This window comes from Macrosteles quadrilineatus, unplaced genomic scaffold (assembly GCF_028750875.1).
Source record: "Macrosteles quadrilineatus isolate MER2022 unplaced genomic scaffold, UCM_ALF_1.0 Scaffold_2__2_contigs__length_208266976, whole genome shotgun sequence".
Taxonomy (NCBI): Eukaryota; Metazoa; Arthropoda; class Insecta; order Hemiptera; family Cicadellidae; genus Macrosteles; species Macrosteles quadrilineatus.
Genome location: NW_026542595.1, coordinates 116,437,947 through 116,450,417, shown reverse-complemented (window position 1 = coordinate 116,450,417; position 12,471 = coordinate 116,437,947). Strand labels below are relative to the sequence as shown.

Genomic DNA, 12,471 nt, shown 5'->3' with positions numbered 1-12,471 from the left:
ATAATCCCTGCATGGCAAAAAATTTATCTTTTTACTTTTTCCACAGGTGTGCTAAGAGCTAGTTGTCAGTTGTCATATGATTTTACATGTACATTCCAACTCAAAAACACCTGTAAAGGACTTGTGGTGCTGTCAGCTATGAAAATAGTTATTCTTTTATCTAGTGTGTGAAGTGGCTCTATGAACTCTCGTGTTACACATAATATTTGTTCTACAGTTACTTTCAATTATATGAATAATTAGTCTTCGAAACACTATACCCTAAACACATAGGTTAAAACAAAATGGGCAACGCTGCAGGTACCGTAACTGTAGGAAAAATAAATGTGCTACATTAAAATAAAAAAGTAAGTCTACTAACCGTTTGATAAATGTGCACTCATACTGAATACATGTACCCGACAGTAAATACAACAATAAGTGACACTGACGGCGGAATTTCATTACAGCACAGGTGTCTGGACGACTGACCGCAGGGTTTTATTCTCACTACCCTTTTAAACACCGACCCTAAGTTGGGCAATAACATTTTACACCCAGCAAGGTATTCACAATGTAAGATCATATTCTCTTAACAATTTAAACAAAAAATAGTGTAAATAGATGAAAACACAATGGTGCAGTGTATTTGGAATAAAATTACTTAAATCCTATTTGGTTCAGTGCTCATTAGAATCTATATAAGATTGATTTTCAAAAAATAATAATTCTTGAATTGAAACAAAGTTTTATCTGATAATTTTCGTTTAAGAATTTTAGGTGGATGAAAGAACGATGTGGCCCTATTTTATTTATTTTCTACGCCGACTGCATTTAATATGTTAGAAATTAAACCGATTGAAACTCGTACAACCTTTGTGAATACGAAGGGTATTAAACTCGCCACCCTTACACCTTAAACGCATCCCTCGAGTTTTTGCCACACTCCGTTTCCAAATGATCAACTACAATTCTTTTATGTGAACTTAATAAAAAGAAGTATATGAAAAAAGGTTAGTTGGAATTCATTGCTTAGTAACTCCCTTGCTATTTGGAAGATGAATCTTTGTACAATGTATATGAAATTACAAAAAGAAAATAACAAAGACGATTTTCAAAAGTTTATAAGTGACAAAAATTTGAACTAAACTTAAATAAAACAATCCGAACAAACGAATTGCCCTAGTACTGATCGAACTATAAATAACTGATGCAGTTGAATCTGCATAACAGAATGACAGTTCATCAATAGCAATTCTAGCAATCAAGGGAAATAAATATTGTGTGATTGGAGTTGCCTACAACAGCTGTTGTGATCGTGTCCTCTAGGGAGCTTTCATTGTGTGGTTGTGTTGTATATGTAAATATATTATGCTTTATTATGTAATATACTAAAAAGGCTGGTATTTAAAATACACAATCCAGTGTGTTTTAATCATAAGCAGCACAGGTCTAGCTTTCATTGTGTGTTGATATTTGTATAAGTAAACATATAAACATATTATGTACTATAAAAAAAATATTGAAAGTTTTAATACACATCAGAGTACTAAATGCACTGTCAAATAAATGATCACTATACCTATAAACAGTTGTCTCGAAACAATACTTTTTATTCAAATTTCTGATTTGGCTAGAGTATCAATATGAGAGATTGCATGATATTTTAATAAACTAACTTGAAAAGTATTATAAGCTTTTACCTTAAGGTTTTGTCTCGCTAAGTATTGCCAGCTCATCCGTAGGTATTTCTGCCGGTGGCAGCGGGAGTGCAGTTCCACAAAGTATTGCAAGGTCATTCGCACGCAGGTACTACTGCCGGTGGCAGCGGGAGTGCTGTCCCGGTAAGTATTGCCACTTCATCCGCAGGTATTTCAGCCGGTGACAGCGGGAGTGCAGTTCCACAAAATATTGCCAGCTCATTCGCAGGTACTACTGCCGGTGGCAGCGGGAGTGTTGTCCCGGTAAGTATTGCCACTTCATCCGCAGGTATTTCTGCCGGTGACAGCGGGAGTGCAGTTCCACAAAGTATTGCCAGCTCATTCGCAGGTACTACTGCCGGTGGCAGCGGGAGTGTTGTCCCGCTAGTATTGCCACTTCATTCGCAGGTATTACTGTCGGTGGCAGCGGGAATGCTGTTCCACAAAGAATTGCAAGGTCATTTTCGGGCACCTGTTTGCGCCGGTGGCAGCGGGAGTGCTGTTCCACAAAGTATTGCCACCTCATCCGCAGGTATTACTGCCGGTGGCAGCGGGAGTGCTGTTCCACAAAGAATTGCAAGGTCATTTGCGGGCACCTGTTTGCGCCGGTGACAGCGGGAGTGCAGTTCCACAAAGTATTGCAGTTCCACTAAGTATTGCCAGGTTATTTGCAGGTATTTCTGCCGGTGACAGCGGGAGTGCAGTTCCACAAAGTATTGCCACTTCATCCGCAGGTATTACTGCCGGTGGCAGCTGGAGTGCTGTTCCACAAAGAATTGCAAGGTCATTTTCGGGCACCTGTTTGCGCCGGTGGCAGCGGGAGTGCTGTCCCGATGAGTATTGCCACACCATATCTACTAACAGACATCAGTAGAGGTGTGCAGACATCCAAACATTTGGGTTGAATTCGGTGGATTGCAGTAAATGGAGGTAATTGATAATAATCATGAATATAACAGCAGAAATCAGGGCTGCGTTGCAATGAGGTCTTACATTCTGGAATTTTCATTAAAGAAACCTAAATTTTAGCAACAACAAAAGTATAACAACATTTCAAAAAGCATAACAGAATCAAGTAAAAATTCAAAATGAAATTGAATCAGTACCTCATCACACAAAGCTATTTATTCTTTAATGAATTATAAGAAGTATTGTTAATTCTAAAAAATCTTTGTTTAACAACTGTATTTGTCACTATTTATTTATGTATTCTATTCTACAAACAAATAAAAATTCTTTGAATTGAACTGAAGACAAAAGTTTTTTCTTGTTTTTTTTATGTTGTACAAAGCAGTTTTTTGTCTAAAGGTACTGTACTAGTTACCGGACATTATATTGAGGATAACGCCACAAGTTTAAATTCAAGACTTAAAAAAAGAGGAGAGCTGTGGAGACCGAGTTTAAATCTGGCCATTACTCAATTATATTTTAATTGACAAAGCCGTAAACTTCTGGCTAGAAGTTTTACTTCAATAGCAGGGCTATAGGTAACCTATCTCGAAAAGTATTATACTATTTAATAATAATATGTACCTTCCCTTTTTTCCACCATGTTTTGCCACCTCGACAAAAGCCTCTCCTTCCAATCTCCAGCCTCACTATCGGGAAGTGAAACTGCTTTTCCGATCGCGACATATATATATATCAAATAATTATACATATCAATTACATATTATTTATGTATTATAATTGTTTATATATATTGATATAATTGTTTATATATATATTAATGTTTATATATATTAATGTTTATATATATTGATATATATATAAACATATACAGTATATATATATCAAATAAATATATTTGATTTGATTTGTACCAAATTTCATCAAAATCGGATGATTTTTGCTCGAGTTATCGCGCTAACGGACACATATATAAATATATATATATGAATTTGAACGGATGGTGTTTTTGGCCTCTAGGGACCTCAAAATGAAAAAGTAAATCGGTTCCCGGTCCAGGTCTTACCATGAGTACTACGGCAATAGCTTATCCTCATAAGGGAATTTCGCTAAAAGCACCTTATTTGTTTACATGCTTCAAATTATGTATGTACTTTACTACTTGTTTCGCTAAAGAATCTGCCATACTTAAATTGTGACAGAGGTAAATCCATTTTAGTCTAAAGCCGGGTTTTCCTAGGCGCGGAGTCGGCGGGCGTAGAGAGGAACGCGGAGAGCGGACTCCACTTGTCTTAGGCAAATTAATGTTACTGTTTTCCTAGAAGTGGAGCGGAATTTCAATTCCGCTCTCCGCGTTCCTCTCTCCGCTCGCCGACTCCGCGCCTAGGAAAACCCATTTTAAATTAGGGGATTAATCCCTGCAGGGACATTATATACATCTATATATCTATCCCTTAGAGCCTTGGGCCACCAATGTTTTTGGTCTTTTCAACCCACTAAATCTTTTGATCCAAATTACACCTATTGATTATTTCCTACTACAAATTTTTGTCCCTTTTAAATTATTCTTTTCCAAATAGGATCGTTAGTAAACGGGCAAATTACTCCTCATAATAGCAATTCATTTCAAGGATATATATATTTTTTTATTTACTTCACCACATAAGCAATAAATAAGATATTTTAAAGCATTCTACAGCATTCTGCAGAATGAATACACGAATAAGTGTTCCATTAACAAATTTCTAGTAATTTTTGTCCCATTCAAAGTAGGAAGAAATTCAAATTCAGAATTTATTAGAATCTGAAATCTAATCCACGCAACGATAGGCCTATTATCTCGATTAATTGAAGAGTCAATTGTGAGGGCTTTTCATGTTAGGATCGCATTATTGGAAATTAGCCTTTGTTGTTGATGCTTCTACCAAACAGATCGCAGTTTCCATTAAACCATGGTTCTAGGCTGTAGTTTGTGGCCGATATAGTATCATAGCAATATAATAAATTTGGTTAAATCATAGCATCTACCTTAATGGTTACAAAATGAACTTTTGACATTTTACCCACTTAATTCTTTTATAGTAATCAAAAGTTAATCATTGTTTTGTTACTGCCTTAAATGTAGTATCAAACATAACACAATAAAAGATTTCAAGTATTTCCATCAACCATGAGAGTTAATGCAATTTTGTTTAGACTCCAATATTATTCTTGAACCCCGGAGTCATATCAGAGATTCAATAACACAGAATAGTTGACGCGAAGGAATTTCATTAAGTCATGGATGGACTGGACGAGTGACCGCCGGAGTCCAATTCTGGAATAAAAACCATCCTGGAATGTGAATATTAGACAGGCTTAGATTAATAGTCTAAATGTTTTAGGTAGAAGAGGTTAAATTGTACTAGTTGCAACTATTGAAATTATTGAGTATATATATTTCAAATAGTACACTTAAATAAACTTTGAGCACTAGGATTTACTACCTATTTAGTAAATTTACTATGTCTATCTACTAGAGTAATCGTCGCAGCCCGCTCCAAGATAGTGTCGTTAACGATTGATTCTTAACTTTTGTTATGTTAATACAAATACATTCAACTGTAGTGAAATACTAATTTATTTCAATGTTCACGCATCTTGGCTCCTACCTCGACCATAATTAGTTAATTATCAACAAAAACATAGCCTTGGCTCGGAGATGTAGCCATGCGTTGAAATGTTAATCAGTTTTTGGTCAACATGCGGTTTCTGTGGGGTTTTGTAATACTAAAATGGCTTTGCAATGGACAGTTCATAAATATAGATTAGTTATCTATCTAAAAGTACAAAAACTCAAAAAACTACTTAAATACGGTATTTATTTTTGATATGTTTTTTGTTGTTTCTTTAACATGCAAGTACATTTTGGAAAGTTATATTTTCCACAGACATTAAAATATCCTAAATTCCTAAATTGTTAGCTACTTAAACATTTTTGATTACGTTAATGGTGGGCTAAAATATATTCTTAAAAATCTGCTAAATTTCAAATCTATTGCTTGAACAAAAGGGGGCTTTTATAACCCATATTCAGTACCTGTGAATCTATTATTTAAAATCTTCCTAATATAAGTGTTATGATTATCAGAGGCTCTTCATTCATATTTGTCTTGTACTTCAGCGTATTTATTGTATAACATTCTTTTCTTAGAAACAGTAGAAACTCTTTGGAATTTCATGCCTTTTCCAAAGGAAAGAATCTTATCACTTTCCTACAATTATAGCGTATTATTTAAAGAAAATTGCACTTATCAAAGCTTTGATTTTTTACATTAAATTATAAACACCGCATATGTTTTACCAACATCAATCAAACGTTTGAATTTAAATTGGTTTGTCAATGAATTATTCAACGACAAAGTGAGACAGGTGATCTATTTCATATGTATTACATAGTTGGTGTTCGCTGTCAAACTATGAAATATTTTAGCAATTCATTAGGTTTGTTCCTCATGTTTTCTCTCTTTAAAGTTTAAATGTCTGTTCCACCGAAAAACAACCAATCCACCAACCTCCACTTAGAGATTTGAAACTTTTTCATCCTTTGTCCAGCATACACCTGACAAAAAAATATGTTCTTCATATTAGATAAGGTAGTTATAGTGTGGTAGTTATAGAGTATGTAGAAATATTAGCCTGAGAAGGGTCAACAGTTCAGTCGTCTGGGACGTAATGAAATTCCACATCAGTGAGAACGTTCCTTTGTGCAGCAAAGTCATCAGTTAAAACCACTGATTCTTCTGATGAGTTTGAGTTTTCATGCTGTAAATCTTACTGTGATTTAGGAATTGTCTTTTTGCTAAAACTTTACTGTGTTGAATTCTGTATTTTTGTGATAAAAAACTTAAACTATCTTTTGTTTATAAGCCAAATGTGTTTGAATGGACTATGCATATTTGAAACTATTGGTTTGTGTATACAGAATCAAACTTGCAATCTTATTTGGTGATTACAATCAAAGAATCTATTTCTAAAATTTTCTTTGTCTTTATTATTTCTTCCCTTCAGACTATTTGTTTATGCTCTGTTTGTACTAACGATTGCTCAGTTTTAGGCTTTTGTTTCTTGTTTTCATTATTGCACTGTCCTTGTCTCAGGGTTTTTTCGTGATAATTCATTAATGGAAGAACCTGTGTACTAACCTTTGGGTAATTTTGGGTTCTTTCCAACCTGAGGACAGGAATAGATTTAAATTTCCAAAACGTCGTTTACATTTTTTTTATTATTATTTATGAGAGATCATTTTGCTACAACCTAACATATATTCTGGTAGGACAGCATTGTGTGGTAGACATGTTAATGTAAATTCTTTCAATGTATTTAATAATTATCAATAAAACTCATTGAAATATTGGTTATGATATATCTTAAAGGTTTAGTTTAATATTTAACTACATACAACTAAATTTAGATGGTTATAAACTATATTTTAAACACAAAAGGTAATTACAGACTTCCAACCATTGGTAATTCCCGTAGACCGCTCCCTGACGTGGTATATTGTTGCAACGATGCGGTTTTATCAGCTGTTTTTGTGGCAACAATGACAACACGGTGGTGACGACAAAATTAACCTTCTAGGGAATTCGTTTCCGGCGGTTTTCCAGTTTGAATATTTAGCTTAGGGTAGGTTTATCTTCATTAACACCAAAATGACGCAAATGTGTATAAACTCCCTTTAAATTAAATTCTAGTAAGAAACAAATAATTAAATGAAGGTGAAATAAATTAATTTCATTGTTTAAAATTATTTTTCGTATTTTCACAAACTAAATGGGATATACGGTACTATGTTTTATTTCGCATACCTTATATTATTAATAAATTGAACGATCATTTTACATAAGCTATAGTTAACACATTAATTGTACTTAGTAAGTGCATAACTCTAATTTACTGATATAAGCATATTGATGTTTAAAAATTAATAAAAACGAAGATATGATGAAGATAAAGTATGTGTGTTTTAGTGGAGAAAATATTTTGGAACGGGGAAATTTTTGTATTGAGAGACTTATTTTTTTTTATAGATGCAGCTTTAGATCAATATGGGCTATGAGCCACCGTGTCATGCTTTAGACAACCAAAGGACAGAATTGAACCAGTTCCCCTCAGGACAGAGTTCCTGCAGTAAAAAAAGTCCCATAAATTTCTCCAATTAAATAAAACATAGTTATACTACTATATGTTTTGTCTACACCAATTGCAGTCTACTTTCAAGGGAAAGCGATCCAAACCTTTTCAATTTGGGTGGATTTTTGGAGGTTGAAACCGCCCCTCTCACGCCGAAATTCAAGCCTCTAAAGCTACTAGGCTAGTAAAATTAATGCTGACTATTCGAGCTCAAACTATTTTAACATAAGGTATTTTATGCTTTTAAATTTCAACATTTTACTATAAATATTCTGTGTGCGCCAATAACCACAGCGATAGGTCCCCCAGGGGTCGTCATGACTGCTAAACTTGTACGTTTTCACCGCCGAACTTTACTAACGGGCGTTTCGCTTTTATGACATTGTACATTGAATGCAGGTTGCCACGTCAAGGGAATAATGTTGAATTCAATATTGCTGGCAGAATATCACTAAATTGTGTGTGTAATGTTTACATTGTGTTTTCGTTGTGGAGACAATGGGTTATTGTTTTATCACAAACAGGATCAGCTGTTTTATGTTATGGTGGATGTTCATAGTGTAAATAGAAGAAGGTTGACAACAGTTAGGTTAAACCATAAACGATAGAGGGTGCTTTATACATAATGACTTAAGTCTTAAAAGCTTTTTTGTTCATTAAATCAGATAATTTGTTTGAAAAATAAAAAAATTAGCTGATTAAAAAAAAAACAATAACGAAGGTAAATGAATTTTCGACAATATAACAATGTACAACTGTTATGTATAGTCCTCTAATAAATGTTTTAAGTTAATATAAATCACAAATTTATAAAAAATATGTTTTATATTAAGTTTTAAAAAAATCTATTACTTTATAAAATATGCTATACACTTTCTGGACAATACTTTTCATTTCATATAATATCTATAACACCAAAAACTGTTGGTCCTTTTATTTTTTCACACACTATTTGCCATTTCAAATGGGACAATCTAATTGCATATGAATAAAATTTTTAATAAAAAAATATTTCTTTGAAACGTTCCCCATGTACCTACTCAAATAAAACTGGCAACACTACTTTTATTGCTATGAAATTCATTTAAAGTAAACATTCATTTGCCAAAAAGGGAATACAATAAAACTGAAAGACGTAATGAAAAGCATTGAATTCACGTCGATTTGTGATTGGCTGTTGTCAAAAAGTTGAATGTAGCTTCAATAAAAACTGCCCCAAGGGAGAGTAGTTACAACACAATGTATAGAGTCGGTCTCTCCACCTCTGTGACCGAACTGAATTATTGGGTAGAAATATAAATACAAAACGGTGCAGGGTCAATACAACGAGTAACAACAGTTTGTTTTATTCGTGAACCAAGGTTCGTCAAGGTTTTTTGTTTAAAACGTTGGATGAGTTGTATATATGAATATGAAAATCAATGTGTTTTATAATTTGGGGTTAGTGTGATTTTTATGATGATTTTGGGTGTGGTGTAATTTAGATTGCAACCATTTTGTATGCATATTATTTATTTTTGTATAATACAGTCTTCATCATGTTAACACTGATATAAAATATATATATTTACTCATAAGTGCTATCGAAAAATAACTGACCCCAACATATATATATATATATATATATATATATATATATATATATATATATATATATATATAAAACTAATGCAACAGGTGTATTGTAAAAAACACTATCGTTGAATTAACAGCAAACAATTATTAATATGTTTACCAGACAAATGATACCTTTCTTGGTATATGGGTTATGTAAAATGTGTGACCCTTCAAAAACTCTATTACTCTTTTACAAGTTTGTATTATAGAATACTGTTGTTTAAAATGACTTAACATATTATGTATTACCTGGATAAAATATTTCTTTAGAAGGAAAACTATTCAAACTGGATTTATTGCACTGGGAAAATGTACGTAGGGTAACAAGTGGTTACCGGCGATATGGCATAACTAAATTGGAATCTGAAATTTAATATTTTCGTTGCAGCCGTTACTATATTGACTATCTGGTATTTCGTGTAATATTTTATCAACGGCGAGTGTTGAAGAGGAAAACAATGGCAGGATTAACAACTCGTACCAACTTTCATCCTTTTCCATTTGTCATCTTTTGAAATCCGATATGGCATTTTATACTGTTGATTACGTTTTATGTATATTTTAAAAATAAAACTTTATATGATACGTTCGTGTTATGTGTTTATTATGTAGCTCTTGCTTGAAACAATGCGACCCTTCCGTCCAACACTACGACATCCTCTACACTAGTGTGGTGTGATCACTAGACCGTGTGTCAGATTATGTGGTTGACCGCAATGCGACCCTTCTGTCCAACACTACGACATCCTCTACACTAGTGAGGTGTGATCACTAGACCGTGTGTCAGATTATGTGGTTAACCGCAATGCGACCTTACTGTCCAACACTACGACATCCTCTACACTAGTGAGGTGTGATCACTAGACCGTGTGTCAGATTATGTGGTTGACCGCAATGCGACCCTTCTGTCCAACACTACGACATCCTCTACACTAGTGAGGTGTGATCACTAGACCGTGTGCCAGATTATGTGGTTGACCGCAATGCGACCCTTCTGTCCAACACTACGACATCCTCTACACTAGTGAGGTGTGATCACTAGACCGTGTGTCAGATTATGTGGTTGACCGCAATGCGACCCTTCTGTCCAACACTACGACATCCTCTACACTAGTGAGGTGTGATCACTAGACCGTGTGTCAGATTATGTGGTTAACCGCAATGCGACCTTACTGTCCAACACTACGACATCCTCTACACTAGTGAGGTGTGATCACTAGACCGTGTGTCAGATTATGTGGTTGACCGCAATGCGACCCTTCTGTCCAACACTATGACATCCTCTACACTAGTGAGGTGTGATCACTAGACCGTGTGCCAGATTATGTGGTTGACCGCAATGCGACCCTTCTGTCCAACACTACGACATCCTCTACACTAGTGAGGTGTGATCACTAGACCGTGTGTCAGATTATGTGGTTGACCGCAATGCGACCCTTCTGTCCAACACTATGACATCCTCTACACTAGTGAGGTGTGATCACTAGACCGTGTGTCAGATTATGTGGTTGACCGCAATGCGACCCTTCTGTCCAACACTATGACATCCTCTACACTAGTGAGGTGTGATCACTACACCGTGTGTCAGATTATGTGGTTGACCGCAATGCGACCCTTCTGTCCAACACTACGACATCCTCTATTCTAGTGAGGTGTGATCACTAGACCGTGTGTCAGATTATGTGGTTAACCGCAATGCAACCTTACTGTCCAACACTACGACATCCTCTACACTGGTGAGGTGTGATCACTAGACCGTGTGTCAGATTATGTGGTTGACCGCAATGCGACCCTTCTGTCCAACACTGCGACATCCTCTATTCTAGTGAGGTGTGATCACTAGACCGTGTGTCAGATTATGTGGTTGACCGCAATGCGACCCTTCTGTCCAACACTGCGACATCCTCTACACTAGTGAGGTGTGATCACTAGACCGTGTGTCAGATTATGTGGTTGACCGCAATGCGACCCTTCTGTCTAACACTACGACATCCTCTACACTGGTGAGGTGTGATCACTAGACCGTGTGTCAGATTATGTGGTTAACCGCAATGCGACCTTACTGTCCAACACTACGACATCCTCTACACTAGTGAGTTGTGATCACTAGACCGTGTGTCAGATTATGTGGTTGACCGCAATGCGACCCTTCTGTCCAACACTACGACATCCTCTACACTAGTGAGGTGTGATCACTAGACCTTGTGTCAGATTATGTGGTTGACCGCAATGCGACCCTTCTGTCCAACACTACGACATCCTCTACACTAGTGAGGTGTGATCACTAGACCGTGTGTCAGATTATGTGGTTGACCGCAATGCGACCCTTCTGTCCAACACTACGACATCCTCTACACTAGTGAGTTGTGATCACTAGACCGTGTGTCAGATTATGTGGTTGACCGCAATGCGACCCTTCTGTCCAACACTACGACATCCTCTACACTAGTGAGGTGTGATCACTAGACCTTGTGTCAGATTATGTGGTTGACCGCAATGCGACCCTTCTGTCCAACACTACGACATCCTCTACTATAGTGAGGTGTGATCACTAGACCGTGTGTCAGATTATGTGGTTGACCGCAATGCGACCCTTCTGTCCAACACTACGACATCCTCTACACTAGTGAGGTGTGATCACTAGACCGTGTGTCAGATTATGTGGTTGACCGCAATGCGACCCTTCTGTCCAACACTACGACATCCTCTACACTAGTGAGGTGTGATCACTAGACCGTGTGTCAGATTATGTGGTTGACCGCAATGCGACCCTTCTGTCCAACACTACGACATCCTCTACACTAGTGGGGTGTGATCACTAGACCGTGTGTCAGATTATGTGGTTGACCGCAATGCGACCCTTCTGTCCAACACTACGACATCCTCTACACTAGTGAGGTGTGATCACTAGACCCTGTGTCAGATTATGTGGTTGACCGCAATGCGACCCTTCTGTCCAACACTACGACATCCTCTACACTAGTGAGGTGTGATCACTAGACCCTGTGTCAGATTATGTGGTTGACCGCAATGCGACCCTTCTGTCCAACACTACGACATCCTCTACACTAGTGAGGTGTGATCACTAGAC

General features: G+C 36.3%; 1 protein-coding gene across 1 annotated transcript in view; it reads left to right on the top strand.

The window, feature by feature from the left end:
• Nucleotides 1–284: 284 nt before the first annotated feature.
• Nucleotides 285–12,471, top strand: part of LOC128984806 (histidine-rich glycoprotein-like) — a 29,722-nt gene continuing 17,535 nt past the window's right edge. The window contains exons 1-3 of the mRNA XM_054404174.1: nucleotides 285–300; nucleotides 1,789–1,943; nucleotides 2,354–2,555. Of these exons, the coding sequence (XP_054260149.1) occupies nucleotides 285–300; nucleotides 1,789–1,943; nucleotides 2,354–2,555 (373 nt within the window). The remainder of the gene's footprint in view (nucleotides 301–1,788; nucleotides 1,944–2,353; nucleotides 2,556–12,471) is intronic.